The sequence below is a fragment of the Engystomops pustulosus genome, chromosome 1, assembly GCF_040894005.1.
Source record: "Engystomops pustulosus chromosome 1, aEngPut4.maternal, whole genome shotgun sequence".
Classification (NCBI taxonomy): domain Eukaryota; kingdom Metazoa; phylum Chordata; class Amphibia; order Anura; family Leptodactylidae; genus Engystomops; species Engystomops pustulosus.
The window spans coordinates 183365066-183387756 of record NC_092411.1 but is presented as its reverse complement, the minus strand read 5'-3'; the positions used below and the strand labels follow the sequence as shown (position 1 = coordinate 183387756).

Sequence of the window (22691 nt, the reverse complement as noted above, 5' to 3'; positions counted from 1 at the left end):
CCTTCTGGCACCAACAACCATGCCACGTTCAAAAGCACTCAAATCACCTTTCTTCCCCATACTGATGCTCGGTTTGAACTGCAGGAGATTGTCTTGACCACGTCTACATGCCTAAATGCACTGAGTTGCCGCCATGTGATTGGCTGATTAGAAATTAAGTGTTAACGAGCAGTTGGACAGGTGTACCTAATAAAGTGGCTGGTGAGTGTATATGGTTCTAAAGGAAGCTGGTCGCAAGAAGGGGGCTTTCTATACTATGTCAGAAAACAGTAAGAATTGATTTTTATCTTATGCTAGAGGGTAGGGGAAGAGGCGGTGCAGTGGGTGCAGCTCAGAGCAGAATTCTTTTTTAAGCAGCTGTGGAAAATAAATGTAGGATCTGAATTTCAGATACTAATTGACACTGACCCACTTTAAAGTTTTTGTAATATCTGCAAATAATGTGTGAAGCAGAAGTATTTTTGGGAACCTCTGCTTTAAGTTTTAGATAAATACAGAGAAGGGGCTGCCCTAGTTAATGGAGTACATTCAGCTGCCAGTGCCTTAACATGACACTTCAATAACCATGAAATCAGACTATCCATGTATCATGGATAATGTGTGAGTATAATGGTCTTCTGAAAATCTGAGCTTTGTCTTCTATTTTGTCTCTCCACATTGTTCACATTCTGCTTACTAGGATGTTCTCTATAAACACAAGCCCACCTAGAAGTCAGTTCAAGGAGAATTATCTCTTGTATGTGGAGTGTGGCCAATGAAGAACTAGAGATTCACTTCAGAGTTCGATTGTTCAAGTGAAATGTAATTGTTGATTCAATAAATTATACATCACTTCATAGATTTCATGTGAAAATGATGTATAGAAAGAACTCAGTCTAACAATATAAAGTATGAGATACTCCTACAAGCTGTAAAGTTGCCATTTGGAAATATGACTTAGAAGATATTGTTTTAATTTTCCCTTTCATGTCTTCAGGAAAGTTGTCAGGTTTACAATGTAATAGAGATTCCAGGAGATTGTTATCTCACAATCTGTATGTTGACTTGAGAAGAGCTACCTTGTGTGGGAAGATAGGCTGTGTATAGGTAATATATGAGACGTGGTGTATTAGAATTTATGCACAGATCAGATAACCCTTGATATTATATACCATGAACAAGGAACACTACTTAGAGTTATGACTTTATTTAAGGAGTAAACACAAAGTTTTTTCCTTTAGTTAAGTTTTACGTCGGGTGATGTGATCATAGATAACAGCTTGGATATAAATATCAGTCTGGATTGGATTCCGAGTTGAATTATCTCCTGGTGAGGCCTGAAATTTATAAAAGAGATATCAGTTGTCAGATATATATATATATTATTAGATCATGTTATATTTTTTTTAAAGGTTTTATTTTTGCATTTTTTTCCAAGAGAAAAAGAAATAAATGAAGAACACATACAATCACAATTGAGGCTAAGAACATATAGCAGCAGTGAAACATAAATGAGTCTCAGGTAAAGTGTCCAAACAGTAGGCAATAAAAGTGAACCATCAGTCATATATATACTGAGTTTACAATTTAAAGATATAGTTGAGTCTTCTGTAGCAATATCAGCCCAAATATAAAGGATCACATAGATAGCAAAGGAACAGCATACATATATAAAAGAGAATAATTCAAATGTGTGCAATTAAACAACAAGCTTCAAACACACACATCCAGTCACATTCTAGACACAATGAGAGGCAGACTATCAAACCCTTGGTAGAAGAAGCATCATTCATCTTGAAGTCCCACATGAAGCTATCTGGTGTGCCACTGGAGGCATATGTCTGCTTATATCTGATCAGGATTCAAGAGTGCATCCCATTGAGCAAAAGAAGGGAACTTTTCTGAGCATATAACATGAACAGGCGGAACAGCAATCTCTCAAATTTGGTGGGCACCACATCAGATACTAGCTCTAAGGCACTTACAGAAGGAAAGCACATTGCAGAGAGTCATATCCTGTCAAAAATTACCAATAAATGGGTCGTCCCAGACCATGTAAAAAAAACCCCTCCTATCTGCGCCAGATCTTCTACAGACCGTAGTAGGTAGTTTTTCACATTTATTACAGTTACATATAGGTAAGGTAAACTCTTTGCAGACATTTATATGGATAAGATGAATATAAGAAGTTTTTGACTTCTCATAAAGGTCAACCTGAGACATCCACACAGAGATCAAAGCCGGCATATTGGTCATATAATATCTAGTAGAGTATCTGCCACCCCTATAGACCAGATTCACTAGTACCTCATTAGAATTTTGGTTGTAGCACCTATATAGGTATACAAAAAAAATGTGTGTGCCACCTACATCCCCTCTAATTTTAAAGTTTATGAAGATGAAAACTGATGCCAAAACTGATGCAAATCGTCTGTGAAGAAAATATAAATTGGTCATGTCCGAGAATCAGCTTGTTCATGTGTGTTCAGTCTAACAGAAAGCAAATTCTGATAATACTTGGAAATGTAAGGCTACATTCACACGATTGTTGGGGGACGTATATACGGCTGCTGTTTATATGTCCCCCTTAGACCGGCAATGGGTGCACGGAACGGTATGGAGCAATATGGTGCAGCATAAGTGTGGCACCGTACGTTTCTGTACCAGAAAAAAGATAGGAAATGTCCTATCTTTCCCCGTATTACGGCGCTGTGTGCCATGTATCTCTATGGAGAGGGGCGAGCAGCATGGCATGGCGGGCACATGTTATTGTGAATGTAGCCTAAGAGCTTCCATTTGCCATTACTATATTTTAATTAAATTGCATGGCAGACACATGATGGCAGCAAGTCTCCTGATCAATTGTAACTCATGTTTAGGTCACATGCACACAACAATTTGTGTTGCTAGCTGATGCTGTCGATAGAGGTCTATTGTACATGGCCATGGTGTTGTGCAGCATCTCACTGCACTGTGAGTGAGCTGAGCTGCCATGCCATAGTATATGGAGCAGGTACTACAGTATTCCTGCCAGTATTGATGCACGGCTCCTATGGACCCCCGCCCGTACCCCGATGTCCACCTGTACAATATGGGCTGCTAGATGGTTTAGTGAGACAGAATTAGGCAGAGTTTTTAGAGTGCAATACACCTTAGAAAGGAAGGCGGGGACTTGATAAGACTGAAATAAGTGGAGAAAACTGCACTTTCTTAAATACGATATACAGCATTATAAAGTTTCTGTATTCTCCAGCACTATTTATCTGTGCAAAGTTTGTGCAAAAGTTAACATGGGCCAGATTTACCAAAAGTGAGGCGAATGTGATTATTGAATACTGGCGCACGGTGTACAATTATCTGGCCCATCAAAAAAGGTGATCAAAATAATGGATGTGGGCCAGTGTTTTTCCTTTATTATTCTGTTAATGGAAATCCATTTGTGTCAACTAACTCCAAGACATAAAGACTAAATATATAAAATACTACATTTTATACAATGTTCACATATGTAAAACAGTTCAGGGTATTTTATAGGACAACTTGAGGGCAAATGTTGTACTATAAATAATATTTCAGAATGTAACGAAAACCACATTTGCTACACTTCAATGACATGATTAAGGCAGCACTAATGGTGTCCCCCATACAGATACAGCAAGTTTGTAAACAATCTGTATATACAAAGGCTATTAGAGGCAGTCAGCTGCAAATGGACGAAAAGCAAAGCAATGGACATAATTGATGTCATTAATTTTTTAGCTTACAGAAATCTTCCTCGATACTTTGAATTTACCTTGGGTTGTAGCCAAAAAGTCTAAATAAACTTACTTTGTAGCATTGCATACTGCACATAGTATAGTTGCACAGTGAACTCCACCACATAGTTTTATTTCTGTAACAATTCCACCACTTAAGGGAAAGATACTACTCAGATTTAGTTGCCCTCAGTTTAACATGAAAATAACAAGTAAGTTCATCTACCAACTTCCAGTATCTAATGTTTGCACAAGTACAAAGCTTCCTCATATAAATATTGACACTAGGATAGTAAATAAGACATCTGAATGTATCCTTGTAGAACTATTCAACCCGACTCTGCACAGGAAGCAGCTGCAGTCCAGTAAACATGATCAATAATATTAATAATGTCTGTGTATCAAAATCTTATGTGAATAAATACCCCTTATCATTTTAACCCCTTCCTGAGGCACCAAACTCTCACCATTCTTGTTCACATAATATACAGTACATCCAACATCTGCCACTACTCAGACACCTTTCAAAATTCTTGGACGACTCACTCATTGTGGGTTGAATCCGGGAATGCGAAAAACAAATTTGGTAAACTTGTTGCACGAAGCAAGCATAACAACCAACTACTAAAAGTGTATAAAACAAAAAAAAAATCTTAGACCTACCAAGGAAAAGAGCATCCCACAAACCAATCCTAATCAAAGGCTGAGCCATCAACCAGGTCAAAACCAATAATACCTCAGTGTCGTAATCGAGGATAAACTAGAGTGAAAGGCCTAATGCAACATGGCACTCATAAAAGCCTCAATTAGAATGTACATCTTCAGAAAGCTCAAGTCTCTAAACATATATAACAAAACCTTTAGGATATTTTGTGAATCAACCTTCGAGAGCATTATATTTTTTGTCTGCTGGGGAGGATAAGTCAAAAAAAGGAGGTATAAGAGGCTGGATGAAATCGCGAAAGTCTTTCTCCAACAATGCTTTTCTCCAACAAAGACAGCAGGAGACATAGCAAATTTACATTGATCACAGGAAACAAATCATATCCGATGCATCAAATACTACTCCAACAACAGAGTACAAGAAGCAACTGTTATTGGCAGATCAGCTGCCAGAGGACGAGGTTCTACAACTCCTTTTTACTGAAAGCAATTGAATTCTACAATAAGTGGATACAGAGTGCGGCCTACAAGTTGCCCCCTGCTTCAAACCCCCTTCCCCACTCCCAAATTCCCACCACCAACTGCGACTAACTTTAGTCTTTATTGTATTTTTGTTTAATTTCTTGTATCTCTGCCGTCTTCTATCTATGTCAGAGACCTTCTTTATTTTATTATACCAAGCCGGAGCTATGTACACTGCAATTTCCTCAGGGATCAACAAAGTTTTGTTGTATTGTATTTGGCTTAATTTCACATTATTATTTTCTCTCTCTACTTCTTCCAAATGCAGTAGTTTTTTTGTATTTTTCCATGGGCATAGTCACAGGCTGCTTTTTTGGGGAAAAGTTATACATTTTAATGGCACTCTGAAATGTTTACATTGTTTTGTTTGTTTTTAAGGCATTTTACTGGGCAGAAAACTGAAAGTATTTTATATAGATTACAAGACACACCCCATAACAAAAGAACAAAAATTGGAAAAAAGATATTTAATACAATTATATATTCCTTGGTTTTCTTATGCCTTTTACATATTACCACGTATACAGTTATATGAAGCTTTATGGTGACAGTGAGCCTCCTCATTTACTAGGCTCATGCACTAGCAGCATCAGCGGTATGTCCGCCCCTGACAGATACAGCTACATGTCCTGCATACATACTACAAACACACATGCACATACAAACTCCGCTTTACATCCACAACTATGATCTGGACTTCTGTAGTGTTTTATATTGTATACTTTATGCATTTTATCATGAAAATTATCATGAAAATTGCATGATTTTGTCAGAGAAAATTGTGAAAGTTTGATTACAGTTTAGTCAAAGTGTTTAATGCAAAGTCAGGTTTTTCTCCCAGGATTGTCATGCAATTTTTTTAAGTTTTTCTTGTGTGTGAAAAGAAATCTAAGAGACCTTGACATAAAAATTCACTTTCTCATGTATCATGTATATTACTTACTGTATCTAACAGAGGCATTACCAATAAAAAGCAATAGAACATAACTCTTCCCTTGATTCTACATATCTCTACGTCAACTTCACCATATTATATGAACTTCATCACTTCAATTAAACACCAAATGCATTTTTTAACCCCTTAACGATCCTAACACTTTTTTTCTTTACATTTCCATTTTGACCTTATTTAAATCTTTATAGGTGGTACCACACCAGAAAAAGTGTCAATTTGCACATTTTTCTCTATTAACAAAATGAGATAATTATTATATTTTTAAAGATCAGGCATTTTGGAATGTGAGAATTCTAAACATGATTGTAAGTGTGTTTGTTTATTTTTTGATTTGTAGGTTCTAATGAGGGTCTGATGAAGGTTGGAGAGCATTTGACAGTCTCTTTTACGATGGCGCTGGTTGACTACAGGATTTAAAAGATTAACACCAGCCATTAGTTCATGTTGTGACGTAAGTTATAATCAAATCTATTCCAGTGCTTGACGGCATTCTGTGTCTTATTACTGGCAAGGGCCTTATCCAAGTGTCCATGTCATGTGGAGGGAAACAAGAATACAAGGCTTTTACCTCCTGCAACAGTCCTAGATGACAGCTAACCAGAGCAGAGAAAGAAGTGCGGTAACAAGTGAACTGGCTAAGATGTGGTTAGTAAATACTCAAAGCTTAGGGCAGACAAAGTTTGTGCTTAATCAAAATCAACCTGGTAGTTGAGGGCAAATTTAGCAGATTCGGAAATTATAAAACAACAGATGGTCAAAGCGGCTAAAGGGAGATAAAAAGGAACTAGAAAGGTAGGGATTTTGATGAGACCGCTTCTAATGATAGAAGTAGGAATAATTTTGCCTGACCAGAAACATTTAAAACTAAATAAACTTTATTAATAATTTGTTAAAATTTGTAAATAAATGTCTAATACATTCAGGCATTGGTCCGTGAATAATTATTACAAAGAATGGTCCATAGACAGGGCAGTGTGATATCGTGTTTAAACACTGACCCGGCTGACGAGCCTTTAGAAAATTGTGGTTTATAGGAACAATATTGTCTGTCACTAGACCAAAAGAATAGATACTGATAAGCTCAGCTAATTCTCATATAAGTCACACCTAACGCGTTTCTGCATCTATGGTAATGTAACTAGATGCGTCCTCAGAGGTGCTTAAATTTGATTTGTAAGTGTGACATTGTGTCATATCACACCAGCAGCATTTCCCCCCACGGCATTGTTACCGGCCATAGCTCAGGTAACAAATGACAGGGTATTTAAACACTTAGTTCCACCCATAGTTTGTGTCATGTCCAGGGCCGGGCTGTGTTTTTAGGCTCCTTGATTGGTTGGGCGGTATAGACGTCACGCTACGATACCGCCCATATGCAGGAGCAATCTCACTAGTTAGTAATAAGACACCGCTGTCAATATGCCTGCATAGGAATGTCACGCCCTCGCAGGGCGGGGCTCCAGCATCATGCGCGGTCGCCCTGGGAGGATACGTCACGGGGTCACGTGATGTGTCACTAGTCACATGATCCCCGAATGTCAACAATCTTTTGTATGGAGATCAAACATCGCAGGATTAAAGGTAAGACAGAGATGAGCAGAGTGTTTGGAGATCACTCACATTGGTCAATAAGTGATTGTAGGATAGTGCATCGGACAGAAGTGATAGTAGATATAGAATTATCCGCAGTGACTACCATTAGTAAATGTTGCAGTGACTGTAGTACTTGCCAATTGTGAGAATTACTACCAAAGTAGTTACAATCTTTTACATGTATGGTAAGAGTACCGCTGATTAACACTAGATTAAACTAAATAAAACAAGCATATGGGACAAAATCATTGAGGCCTTGTGGTTTAACGGTGTCCAGAGAGAAAATCCATCGGACATGACACAAACTATGGGTGGAACTAAGTGTTTAAATACCCTGTTATTTGTTACCTGAGCTACGGCCGGTAACAATGCCGTGGGGGGAAATGCGGTGTGATATGACACAATGTCACACTTACAAATCAAATTTAAGCACCTGAGGACGCATCTAGTTACATTACCATAGATGCAGAAACGCGTTAGGTGTGACTTATATGAGAATTAGCTGAGCTTATCAGTATCTATTCTTTTGGTCTAGTGACAGACAATATTGTTCCTATAGACCACAATTTTCGAAAGGCTCGTCAGCCGGGTCAGTGTTTAAACACAATATCACACCGCCCTGTCTATGGACCATTCTTTGTAATAATCATTCACGGACCAATGCCTGAATGTATTAGACATTTATTTACAAATTTTAATAAATTATTAATAAAGTTTATTTAGTTTTAAACGTTTCTAGTCAGGCAGATAAAATTATTCCTAATTCTTAGCGAAACGTAAACCAGTAATATCTCGCAATTGTGTTTTCTATCTTCTAATGATAGAAGTAGCCTTATATAGCCCACATATGCAGGTGAGTGGATGCAGACAGAAGGGTTAAGAATTTCTTAAGGGTCCTAGCACCATAGAGGCACAGGCAGCAGAACAGTATCCACAGCGAAATTGGGAAGTGCCCCAAAACCATTTGAGGTTACACCAAATTCAGATTTTCTGGCCTTTTAAAACCAATTAAATTTTTAATTCAGCTCTGCTACATCTGTATGCTTATTGTGTATCTTAAAAAAGACTAGATACCCCACTGCAAAATCATCATGCTTCCACGTATGACCTTCACTTAATAATAAGTGGCATCTCCTGTAGTATCTTATTAAATTTCCATTGCCTTTGATGTAGCTAGACACTGTTATTAGGTAACTATTGAACAAACTTTGCTACAGTTTAATAAAGAACGGAATTCATTGTATGAACATTTATCAACCCAGTCAGTCAGAAGAATAAATAAACAGAAGATTAATCATTCTTTAGGAGGAGAAAGACAACTAGAGTACTGACAGATCATATAATGTACTCTTTAAAAGATAAATCTTTCCATATGGAAGTAATGATAATCAATGTAGATTCTACTATGCCAGCATTGTCTGCACTGTGCTGTAAGACAATAAATAGGCTCTCTGTTTATGCGAAGGATGGTGTACACATTTGTCATGAGTACGGTCATGTCATTTTGCAGTTTAGAAATATCATGTTATCTATGGAAGCTGGGCAAAAGTTGCAAATCAGTAAAAAAAAATCTAAGGATGAAGCACATATTTTAGCATTCATTGCCTTACTCCCATGCACAGGTGCAAGTCTCATCCTTGGTTTACAGGAACATCTATCGGGAAGAAGGAGTTCACCGTACAGAGTTTGGCAATTAAAGCTGCCGTGTAGGCATGTAGAGACTTATAGCCATGGACGCTCCACTAGGGATTCTGGGAAAATATGCAAATACATTTTCCAGTATTGGATAAGGAAAACCATGCCTCTTTTAGCTACCTTGTACTGTATACAGCTGGGAATCTGTTTCTTCTGGAATAGATGCACTGGTTTGGCTTTAATCCCACATCATGTCATAAGGCTTCCTTCAGGTCATGCTTGATGGGAGCTGCCTTACAAGGTTGCTAAAAGAGGAGTGGTTTTCCTTATCCCATCCTGGAAAACGTATTTGCATATTTTCCGAAAATCTCTGCCTAATTGTGCTATATTGGGCTAATTTATATAAAGGTGGTGTATAAGAAATGCAAATGTTATATGGCAAATAGTTTTCATCATTCTAAAATTCTGGCTTCATTCTGGCTCACCCAGGAGTTAGGCTTCCCCAGCGCTGGACGCAGCACAGTGGATGGACCTGGAAGAACAACTCCATTTTCTGTGTAACTACAGGAAACTACAGCTCCATTCCCATTCAAATGAGTCTGTAAAGGGAATTTCCTCTAAAAACAAATGTTAAAAAGACAATTTTTGGTTTAAAGCAATGTTTCAATGTAAAATAAAATACTCTCATGATGATGACCCATTGTTATCAAAATTCTTTAAAACATCTGGGGGTTTAAATTCTCTCCATATCACTTGATAAATGCCTTGAAGGGTCGTGTTTCAAAAATTATTGTTTTATGGGGGTTTCCACTCTTCTGGTATCTCAGGAGCTTATAAATGCCATATAGTACCTGAAATCTCTTATAGTAAATGCCACTTCACATATTCCAAACACATGTGAATTCTGTATTTGAGATAAACCGGGTAACAAGTTTTCTTCTTTAATCCCTTGTAACAATAATTTGGTGAACAAAGCAATGGTTTTTGGAAAAAAACTTTTCACTTACACATAACAATGCTAATACATTCTTTAAAACATCTGTGGTGTTTACTATTACCCTCAATGAATTCTTTGAGTGGAGTAGTTTCCAAAATAGGGTAATTTGTGGGGGATTTCAACTGTTCTTTTACCTTAGGAACTTTAAAGCAATGTCAGCAAAATCTGCCTTTCGAAAGCTCAGCCCTTCTCCTCTGTGCCTTATTATGGTCCCATAAACGGGTTTACATCCACATGTGTCATATTTCCACTGTGTAGAAAACTGCACAACAAAATCTGAGAAGTGTTTTCTCCTGCATGAACCTGTATATTCTGGGGCTTAAAAAAAGTTTAATTCCATTTGGAACCTCCATTTTGTTTTTATCCATGTGAGATATTTAAAGCATTAGATACCAATAGCTGTTTTGAATAGATTGAGGAGTATAGTTTTAAAAATTGTGTGATTTGTGGGGAGTTTTAAAAATATAGAATTTTTAAAAACCTCTAAAAAAATGAAATGACCTGTAAAATAATTTAATCTGAAATTTCCTTGAAAAATTTGCTGTTTGCTAAGGTCCTAATAAAACGATGCCAACATAAAGCGGATTACTTACAGCATGTTAGTTAGTAACGTGACAGTTTAGAATAACTTTCTAATTAAAATAACATTTAGAAATTTGCAAAGATATTTTCAACTGACTAATTTTTCTAATAAATGAATTGAATGCAAAACAATTCAACCAAAATTCACCTGTAATCTAAGGTACAACATGTCATGTAAGTCACATTCAGAGTACCTACTGTATATTTTGGGATATCTATAGCAGCTTGAACCATGATTTCAGTATTAGATTAAAGAAGAGAATTTTCTCTTTCAAACTGCATCAGGCTTGTGGTTCTCATATCTACAAAACCAGAGATGCTGGCAGGTAAAGTAACTACAGGGAAAGTAACTAGGGAATACAAGCTGCACATAAAGATCCAATTCCTGTCTTTTTCTTTCAGTAGCTCAGAGAACCACAGGTCTTATACCAAAACGATGGTTCTAGCTGATATAGGTGTCTTAAGTGGCAGTCTTTTAGGCAAAGAAGGATCAGGCTGAGAGGCTGGAGGGGTGGCATAATTTCAGAAGCCAGTATGATGGGCTATATAGTAGTTCTTATTGGTACTTTAGATACAGAGAGTTAAAGCATAACTCTGAAGTTATAATGATTTTACCAAATTGTCATATATTATTCCCCCTTTAAAAACAAACAGAACAATGCCAGCTTTCATAACTTGGAGGAGCATGGGACATGTAACAAGTTGTAGAAATCAGAAGTAAAACAGTTACATGAAGCATATTGTCTGTGCTGTGTGAACATTAAGGGTTAATAGCTTATCTGCACAGAGCATAAAATGTCCAGTACAAGGTGGGGAGGGGGTGCAGCATGAGACATAAAGGGAGACAGAGGAAGTTCTATAGCAGTGATGGCAAACCTTTTAGAGGCCGAGTGCCCAAACTACAACAAAGACCCAATAATTTATCGCAAAGTGCCAACACAGAAATGTGATTTGTGATTTATACTCCCTTCTCTGACACAGTTTTCATTGATACCAGCACCTGAGGACACCAATAAAGCAGAAAATAGTCCCAGGTAGAGCTGTCACATTAAAATACCTCTGTGCATAGCAAGTCCTGGGCTGTCTGGGACTGCAGGAAGATACCTGGAATCATCTCTGGTGATGGCCTGAGTGCCCACAGAAAGGGCTCTGAGTGCCACCTCTGGCACCAGTGCCATAGGTTAGCCATCACTGTTCTATAGAATTAAAGACTGGAATGGAGGAGCTGATATGGAACAGGGGAGATTTTCTACCTCACTAACATGTCTACCTCATCAACATAGACAGGGGAAGCAGTTTCTTCAGGACTGGGTTAAACTAAGAAGGATAGCAAACACACTGCTATACACTGCTGTAAAACCCAGCTGTAAGACTCATCTCTGGCAAAAGACAACAGTTTTCTGCTAATTTGTACTTGACTTTTGAGGAGATTTTGTATAGGTAGATTTCGGAATAGATTTTTGAATAGGGAGATTTGACGTAAAAGGAGGGCTTTTAAAAAGGATACTTTATACATCACCAGAGGGTGCTGCCAGTTTAGTGGGGCAAAAGTAGGTGACAGGTACACCAGTTTTAAACTAGGTATCTTAATTTCTCAAATATCTATGCAAATTATCAATGTTTGGATACTCTCCAAAAGTCAAGGTAACTTCTAGGTGACTTCTTCCTTCTCAATATTTTATTCATTTTGCCCTAATTGTATGTTGATATTTCCTGTCCTATCAGACATAGTCTAAATTTTAGTATTTTTGACAGTGGTAGCAGTTGCTATTGATTTGATGTAATGGTACTGTACTTACAAAAAAGTTTAGTTTTACCTAACTTAGAGTATTATACTGCATGCTGCAATATAATAGGAGTGACAAAATGGGAACAGGTCACTGTATACCTGGAAAAATTGATAAAGCTACTTGCGAAACACGTGTCGGGGTGTACAGCGTGTGCCGGTCCTACAGGTATAGGTATTTACACTCTAGTGCTTACTCCATACGAGGTACTGTGTGTTCCCTTAATTGTTGGAACTTATACATATGGCTCTAAGTGGTATCTTTTTTCTATACATTGTATCTTATTCCTCTTATTGACTTTTGGATTATATATGCATTCTGGCACTCTCTGTTTTTATACTTTTATTGCTACTCTTTTGTTGCCGTGTAATTGTGTATTGAATAAAATTATTTGTCTGGCATCCATTTGATCTAAGTTTCAGTACTTTCAACATTTTGGTTGCAGTTTTAAACTAGGTATCTTAATTTCTCAAATATCTATGCAAATTATCAATGTTTGGATACTCTCCAAAAGTCAAGGTAACTTCTAGGTGACTTCTTCCTTCTCAATATTTTATTCATTTTGCCCTAATTGTATGTTGATATTTCCTGTCCTATCAGACATAGTCTAAATTTTAGTATTTTTGACAGTGGTAGCAGTTGCTATTGATTTGATGTAATGGTACTGTACTTACAAAAAAGTTTAGTTTTACCTAACTTAGAGTATTATACTGCATGCTGCAATATAATAGGAGTGACAAAATGGGAACAGGTCACTGTATACCTGGAAAAATTGATTTTTTTGGAAAGAGTCTGGAAAAAGTCTGATGCAAAGTTCCATCTTGTTTTACCATACAGTCAGATAGACACATCATTAGGATGTTTTAAAAGAACCAAAGACATTTTATTTGGGATGATGTGTTCACTGGAAAGGAAGGAGAGCCTACCTTCTAATGGAAATTTATCTCAACAGTGTTAGAAAAATCTCCACCCAACATTTATTTGCTTTTATTGCCGACTACTAGATTCTTATGTACATTTAAAGGTAACACAAAAGGAAAATCCCTTGATGGATTCTCCTTAACACAACCTAAAATAACAGTGAATGCATATTTATATGTGTGACTGAGCCATGAACAATGAACCACTGAGCTGTAAAAGACTGTACAGATCCCTCATTTCAAGCAGATCCTTAAATATATAAACACACAAAGGAGTGACAATATTAGTCCTCAAGTTTCTAAGTGATACCACTTGTAAAGCCATGAAACATAGGCAGTAAAAACAGTCCGGAATCCTTAAAACATATGGTAATGTGAGAAGAGAAGTGAAAATTGCCGTTTTGCTCTGAGCAAAATATTTACCTTAGGATCCACGTTTAGTATTTTCCTGTCCCGCTTATTTTTAAACAGTAATCCAGATGAACTTTCTGCAATCACTTGGTAATTTGGACTTGCATTTGAAGTTGAAACATGGGTTTCCCAGTTATAGAAGCTGTGAAAACGGAAAAAACAGAAAGGTAAAGTAAACATTTTAATTAGCCTACATTTATAGGAACTTGTGCTCGCGAGTACATGCCGGGGAGCTGGAGAGAAGGAGGGATGAGCACTTCTCATCCATCCCCTCTCCATAGGAAACAGCGCTGCATACCTGCAAACACAGGGAAAGATAGAGCATGTTTGTGTGTGAGCACAGTTATCAGGCAGAGATAGACCATGGGTACAAGTGAATGTGTGGTAGTGGACATATTGGGTTTAAAGTTTCTTAAAGGGTTGTATACCGTAGAGGCAAAATATTACACAACACTAAAGGCCAGGAAGAACAATTTAGTGTGCAAAGAAGGGACATCTGTGGCAAGTAGGTGAATAGAGGCAAGGCAATCTTCCAATTTCATCCTGTGTTTTACTGACCTATAAATGTCATTGTCACAACTTGTTGTTAAAGTTTACTCCTCATACAGTACAAAAAAATGCTACTGTGGAACAGTACACGTACATGGAGATATCCACTGCTTATGGTATAAAATGGGCTAGCTGCTAGCAAACAGACATATCAGACAGGATAACATCACTAAGCAGTAATTTACCTCATTGAAAGTATGGATAGATATGGTATAGAGCAGTGGTGGCGAACCTATGGCACGGGTGCCTGAGGTGGCACTCAGAGCCCATTTTGTGGGCACCCAGGCCATCGCCCCCAGCACATCAGACAGGACTCAAAGAATCTTCCTGCAGTTCCAAGCTACTTAAAAGATGCGGCTTTCAGTCATATTTTGATACTTACTTTGCTACTTGGGACTGTAGGAAGAGGGAGAATGAGAGAGGGGCGAATTATTTTTGGAGGACCTCCTGCTGGCCCCCACGATTCTCTGTGTATAGAGGGACACTGGAAAGACGCTAAAATGATGAAAAATTTCCATCTTTCCACTGTGTTGCTGTCCTCAGGAGGCAAATATGATTGAAAGTTGTTTAACAGGGAGCAATAAGTTACTGCTTTAATTTTTGGTTGGCACCTCGCGATAAATGAGCCGGGTTTTTGGGATGCAGTTTGGGCACTTGGCCTCTAAAAGGTTTGCCATCACTGGTATAGAGCATAAAGGAACAAATATTAATTGAGGTTTTGTACAGTGCTTAGAAAGCTTACAAATACTTGAATAAATGCATTCACATAGGAAAACACTTAATAAAATAAAGAGGGATTAAAGAGAAGAAAGAGCAGACTTCTTACTAAATTGGCAAAAGATTCACTGGGGAGATGCAACAAATTTCTGGGCAGCTCTACAAAGTTAATTTGCATTTCCTGAGTCTGACCACGTGTAAATGTTGATAAAGTCTTTTTTAAAGGGAACCTGTCACCAGGAGAACCATTTATAGCACTCCCATAGTCCCCACAGAGCATAGAACATACACTGCCAAAGAGTTTTTGTAAAGAAAAAATAGGTTTTACAGAAAAAAGATATTTTATATAATACCTTTCAATACCATGTGCTGTGTGACTAGGCACTCGTCACCTGGGAGTGGCTGGAGAGGAGTAGTTCCCCCCCACACCCTTGGGAAACTTCTCCTTCATGTGTCCTTTTCAAATACATGAAAACGCCCATCACTTGGCTTAGTGACACCCCCTGCTCCTCTATAGCCAATCCCGAAACTGTTGCTTCACAGCCACTCCCAGGTGACGAGTGCCTAGTCACACAGCCCATGGTATTGAAAGATACTATATAACATATCTTTTTTCTGTAAAACCTATTTTTTATCCAAAAACTCTTTGGCAGTGTATTTTATTAGGTACACCTGTCCAACCATCTCTAGGGTTTACAGAGAATGGTCCGAAAAAGAAAAAACATCCAGTGAGCGTCAGTTCTGTGGGCGTAAATGCCTTGTTAATGCCAGAGGTCAGAGGAGAATGGGCAGACTGATTCGAGCTGATAGAAAGGCAACAGTGACTCAAATCACCACCCGTTACAAGCAAGGTAGGCAGAAGAGCATCTCTGAACGCACAGTACATTGAACTTTAAGGCAGATGGGCTACAGCAGCAGAAGACCACACCGGGTGCCACTCCTTTCAGCTAAGAACAGGAAACTGAGGCTACAATTTGCACAAGCTCATCGAAATTGGACAGTAGAAGATTGGAAAAACGTTGCCTGGTCTGATGAGTCTCGATTTCTGCTGCAACATTCGGATGGTAGGGTCAGAATTTGGCGTCAACAACATGAAAGCATGGATCCATCCTGCCTTGTATCAAAGGTTCAGGCTGGTGGTGGTGGTGTCATGGTGTGGGGAATATTTTCTTGGCATTCTTTGGGCCCCTTGGTACCAATTGAGCATCGTTGCAACGCCACAGCCTACCTGAGTATTGTTGCTGACCATGTCCATCCCTTTATGACCACAATGTACCCAACATCTGATGGCTACTTTCAGCAGGATAATGCGCCATGTCATAAAGCTGGAATCATCTCAGACTGGTTTCTTGAACATGACAATGAGTTCACTGTACTCAAATGGCCTCCACAGTCACCAGATCTCAATCCAATAGAGCATGTTTGGGATGTGGTGGAACGGGAGATTCGCATCATGGATGTGCAGCTGACAAATCTGCGGCAACTGTGTGATGCCATCATGTCAATATGGACCAAAATCTCTGAGGAATGCTTCCAGCACCTTGTTGAATCTATGCCACGAAGAATTGATGCAGTTCTGAAGGCAAAAGTGGGTCCAACCCGTTACTAGCATGGTGTACCTAATAAAGTGGCCGGTTAGTGTATGTACTATGCTCTGTGGGCACTGAGGGAGTGCTAAAATGGGTCTTCTGGTGACAGGTTCCGTTTAAGGGTCTTTCCTGAATTTCTCTATCCCAACTCCTTGTCATGTGTGAGGGGAATGGCTAATCCTATTCTTAGATGTAATGTTGGAAGATGTAATTCCTAAATATGTAATATCTTCTCCCAGGTGATGATGTGATGGGATATTATGACCAGAAAGATCACCAGCATGATTTAATACACCAAGGCACACCAAACACCCATACACAATATTACCCAATACTTATTTAGTTTGCTTTCTAAGCCCCGACTCCTGTTGCTTGTAGCCAGATAAGTATTTGACGTCCCTGGTCATGATTTCATTGCTTGGTTTAGTAGAATCTATGAATTGTGACAGGGATTGCATTGGAAAATGAGTTGTCCTCTCCATCACATGCCAGTCACATGGCAATCAGAGCCTCCCTGTGTTCATCAATTAGCATCTCCTATTCATCAGGTTGTGGAGCATTAGTTAATCACGCAGAGAAATTTGGTCTAGTAAAAGATGGGGGAGTTAAAATTAACAACCTCATCGTAAAGGAACGTTGTGTCAGCAATAGTGTACACATTTGGTTCTGGGGTAATAACATATAAGTTATTCATATGGGTCATGATAATAATTTATAGCTCTGTACAGAAACACAGTAATCGGCATTAAACGGTATTATATTATGAATCCTGGATTCATGAAATGCTCTTAAATGACATTTAATTGGTTTTGTGGTCTGGAAAATGGTTACTAATGTTGTAGTATTCATGGGAACAAAATATGCATCAGTACAAAATCCAAGGTCACATACAATAAGCACCTTACAGCTGGAAAGTCAATCCCATATGTAGAATGCTTAGGAGGATCTATATCTACCGTGAGATAAATGTGAGGTCCTTCCAGTGACTGTGTAGGTCACTCTGATTTGACACAAGAAGGTCATTTTTTAGAATAAGAGATAAGTTGAGTGCAACTCACATCATCCAAGAAAGACATCAAAGGAGGAATACAGCACCAAATGCACATCTTCCCTGGAGCTTTACACATGATTGCTCACATAAAGCTGAATAAACATTTTCTGAGATTGCTAATGCTTCTGACATTACAATAATGTTAACCAGAAACATGATATAGTTACTGTAGATGCTTGTTCATTTAGTGAGAGGTATGTAACAGCGGCTGCCAAGTGCTCTGCGTGCACTTGTCTCATGAAGCAAAAAGCTCTGCTACAGGGCTAACAAATAGACAATAAAAGTCAAATTCTCAGTATTGTTTCCTGGGACCTTAATGAGAATTAAAGAGAGGACTTTAAGATAAAATAATGGGGTGTAATGTAAAATTCTTGTTTTACTGGATCTTCACTAGTATTTGTAATAAATGGCATGTGCATAATTCATCTTCATTCACTATATGTTGTGTAAAGTTCAAAAATTCCACCTGCACACTGTCAACAAGCAGCATAACTATTGCTGAATAATTACGGTTTCCCCGAAAATAAGACACACCCAAAAAATAAGACCTAATGCAATTTTTTCCAAACTACAATATAAGGCCTCCCCTGAAAATAAGACCTAGCAGCAGTCATTGCTACAGATCCCACCACGTTGTATATTAGTATTAGTAGATCTTTTAGATACTACGAGAAGCTGTGTTGTACATGCACTACAAGCAGCTACCCAGACATGAAGTGCTCATTGAAGGAAAGTACTATTGCTAAGCACAAAAAATTCGGCATGAAATTCAGAGTTTGGAGCGATATAAGGATGTTGGAGAAGATTTGAAATGACTGTTGCTTTTTTGTTCATAAATTTCAGGATAGTGAAATATACCATAGATTGTTGCACATGGAAATAGAGTCACAAGACTTTCTTAACTCGCTTCTGACTTTAGGCGTCAGTGGGAGCAGGTCCCGAGTCTGCAGCGATGTCTTTGGACGTTTAAAGACGTCGCTGCAGACTCGGGACCTGCGCCCGCTGACGTCCGGACAGAGAGTAATCAGAGCCGTGTGATATAACAAGCCCTCTGTGACCATGGACAGATTTCTATTCCTGCAAGTAAACATAGAAGCTCCCTATAGCAGGAAAGCAAGCAGAGATCTAAAAAACGGCGTGGAATTGATACAGAAAGTATATTGGAAAATTACATAACTTTTCCTTACACAAACCATATCAATTATTTGCTGAAAGTGGACAACACCTTTAACTACTGTTATCTTTTCCTTTTTCCTACAGCTTGTGTTGAGCTTCTATAATCATGGCCATTAGTACCAGGGTAGATGGCATAGTAGCTACTTTTTATATTAAGGTGCTACATCTCAACTCTCATTTTAAGTAATACAGATTTACTATGGAGCTGTGTGCATCAATTATTGCTTTACTGCAGCATGATTCTTTGCATAATTCCTGAGCTATTCATGGTGAACATTATTCCTGTGGTGTGAGACCTGATGTGAATGTTGGTATGATTCCTGGATTGTATCATCACTGTGTTTATTATCTTTGTATCATGACATCACTCATCAGTTTATTAGGTATGTACTGTAAGATCAGACTTTTGATGCCCTTGTAAGTAATGTCACATCTAAATGACTTCTTTCCACATTGCTAGCAAGATGGAATTCTGCAGAAAGATGTGATAGAGAAGGGAAACCCAAAATTGGAAGATGGTAATAGCCAAAGGAAGTGGAACAGGAAGTACTTTACGCTGATGTTAAAAACGTTTAATTATTGTTGATTATACAGGAGGTCCCTACTAAAGAGCACTCGACTTACAGACGACCCATAGTTAGAAATGGACCCCTGGGTGTTGGTAATTCACTGTACTTTAGCCCTAGGCTATAATAATTATCTGTAACAGTTATTAAATTTGTCTGTAATGAAGCTTTATTGTTAATCCTGGCTCTTATGAAAACCCAACATTTTTAAAATCCAATTGTCACAGAGACCAAAAAAATTCTGGCTGGGATTACAATGATAAAATATACAGTTCCGACTTACATACAATCTCAACTTAAGAACAAACCTACAGAACCTATCCTGTATGTAACCCGGGGACTGCCTGTAATAGCATTAAAAGCCTCTTCTAGTCTCAGATTTTGAAAATATACAGGTAAGTCTTTCCTTACCTTTCAGTTTGAATCAACATAATCAGATGTGCGTCACAAAAACACACATATATGTTAAATTACAATTAGTGTGGTTTTTAGATAATTTTTACACATCTAGAAAGAGACTTTTTTTGAGGAAAATTTTCAAAGTGAGCTATTAAACATTGTAAAGTAAGAAAAGAATGTCAAAGATGCATAATCTGTATGATCCATCATACTGCTAATCTGGTGCACTTTTAGACTCCCTAGTCTATGCATACATTATCTAAATATAAGATTAGATTAGTAAATCTGCTGTTCAATATAAAGAAGCAAAATGTTAGTAAAAGATAAGTGACATTGATGACTTGTAATTTCTTTTTTTTTTTTACATAAAGTTGAAACAATGATGATTTAAATCTAACATCTATTTTAAAAAGCCAGAAAATGTGAAGCCATGTTTCAGATTCATTAGGTGTGGTCTGATAGTCTGATACTGAAACATAAATTAAAGTAAATTCAAACCTGCTCTGGAAGAAATGATACAAAAGGAAACAGGAGGTTATGGGAAATGCCTCTGGGTAGAAGATCGATGAACTGGTTGGGAAAAAGAATGAGCCAATTTAAACATGGGTAATTTAAATCACTGCGTCTGAATGAACCACTTCCAAGGTTATTTCCACAGAACATTTGATAAAGATGTTATTAACAAAAAAATGTGGTTTCATAACATAATCTTTCATTTCTAATATACCCAAAGAATGATTGCGGAAAACATACACTTCTATTATAGCAAGAGCCATGAAAGCTACACTCACCAGTCATATTACTAAGCATTAGGTTCATTTGAAAAGTCAAAAAATATCACTAAATGGATCACTAGCTCTCAAATCCTGAAGTACTTGTGGGTGGCAAGAATCTCTATATGTCATGTCCATATATCTCTGACTAATCAGCTGACCTAACCCGAAAAACCCATCCGTTTCAGATTGCCTACAACACACAATAACTGCCCTTCTGTGCTCCTTTACTTCGTGTCTCCATCTTTTCTCCCATATAGATTACGTGCAGCGTCCTACTTCAACTTGTTCCAATTCACTAAAGTGTTTGTTTTTTGTATTTGCACTTGTTCTTGTCTTACTCTGTTTGAGTCCCATCGGAGTGACCAGTGAGAAGTGGATTCCCCACCAACCCTGGGAAATCACTCCGTCATGCATCTATTTCAAACTGAAAAAAAACCCCTCCCATGTCTTTCATATCTCCTCCCCCTCATCCCTTCCCCCTTCAGGACGTCGTATATCTCTGCCCCAATCCACACTTGTCACTCCCATGGGACTAGGAACACAGTTCTGCATACATAAAGGTAAATTTTGATCTAACTTATCTTTTCTTTTGGAAAAAGACAGTTTTAATATAAAAATTCTTTAGCAATGTGTACACTATTCTCTATGAGGACATGGGGGAGCCAGAAAAATGGCTCCTGATGACAGGTTCCCTTTAAATAGTGCACTATAAATAATATCAATACCTTTGAACAAGATGAATTGATCTGATTTCACATAACAACTAAAATCACTTTGTTATGTTCGTGTGAAACAAGGAAGTGCTGAATTTATTGAAAAGAGTAGTGACTACATAGTGACTATTTATTAAATAAATCCCATCTTCTAAGACTATGGTATTTTTAAGAATCTCACAAGAACTCATGAGGAAGGTATACATTCCAAACAGATTAGTCTAGAGTTTGCAACAAAATTATGTCATAACTTGTGTTAAAAAACTTTATATAATGCCTTAATGGACACTAAAAGAAAAAAAGACAAAGAAGCTCTGAGTCCAGACCAGACTTGAAACGCGTAGCTTGTTCTTAAATCATATTTTTATATTTTTGTTACCTTTTTATCTAATGTTAAATAAGCTGGACTAACTTAATGGACACTATTAAGACTAAAGAAGCATGGTCACAGAAAAGGGGGTTGATTTGTGCAAATGCAATAAAATTTTACTGTAGTTTTCTGGAGTAGACTATACCAACTAGATGAAAATATAACTCGACTCCAGGGGTATATACATTTATGCACTGATAAATAAATTTTTTTACACTTACACAGATCTGTCCCAGTAGCTGCTGACTACATGGGGGAAGTACATGGCAGAAATTGGAGGTGAAAGATACCTTGCCATGTTGTTCTGCTCTCCCCTCTCTTTTCCCCAACATTTCTCATCTGAGCTGTCCTTTGATGTGCACTGTGATATACATATTATGCTGTACGATGTGCAGTGTGAACGGTAGCTAAGGTTGCTACTGTGTTGGGATTGATTGATGGTCCACATCCTCCATTCTTTGGTGTGTCAGGTCGGATGCCGGAACCCCCTGACACCGTGGGCCACATAGCAGCTGCTATTGTTCTACCGCTGTTGTTATGCCCCTGCTAGACTGCCTGTGGGAAAAGTACCATCCACCCTGTATAGGACAATATCTTACCTATGGCCATCTGTGAGTACGTGAAAGTTTCTGTGGATGTTATTACTGCTTTAATGGTACTCCATCACTGCTGTTTATCTATTTTATGAGAACTGCAGTGTGGAAAAGTAAGATCACTCTGAATTTATTAAAGGAACACTTAAAGGAAACCTGTTAGTAACTTTGTGACCCCTGAACCATCAGCATGCCTTCATGCAGCTTGGTTTTAGGGTTCCAAAACTTAAACTGTGCATTTTTGAGATTTTAGACAGGAAAAGCAACAGGTGTCCATTGACTTGATTACGCCCAATGTTCAGAGCATGCACAGTGAAGCAAGGACTCCTGAGCTTGGTTTCAATATGTGACGTGCATGTGTGGTGAGGTGTGGTGCAGGCATGCTGTTCTTTT

The 22691-nt window shown here is 38.0% G+C and overlaps 1 protein-coding gene across 1 annotated transcript in view; it reads right to left on the bottom strand.

Moving 5' to 3' along the window:
• Positions 1-1170: 1170 nt before the first annotated feature.
• The window catches only part of CFAP299 (cilia and flagella associated protein 299), a 281113-nt gene continuing 259592 nt past the window's right edge, over positions 1171-22691 (bottom strand). The window contains exons 5-6 of the mRNA XM_072126591.1: positions 13812-13941; positions 1171-1316 (exon numbers count right to left, since the gene is read on the bottom strand). Coding sequence (XP_071982692.1) covers positions 1221-1316; positions 13812-13941 — 226 coding nt within the window. The 3' untranslated portion in view covers positions 1171-1220. The remainder of the gene's footprint in view (positions 1317-13811; positions 13942-22691) is intronic.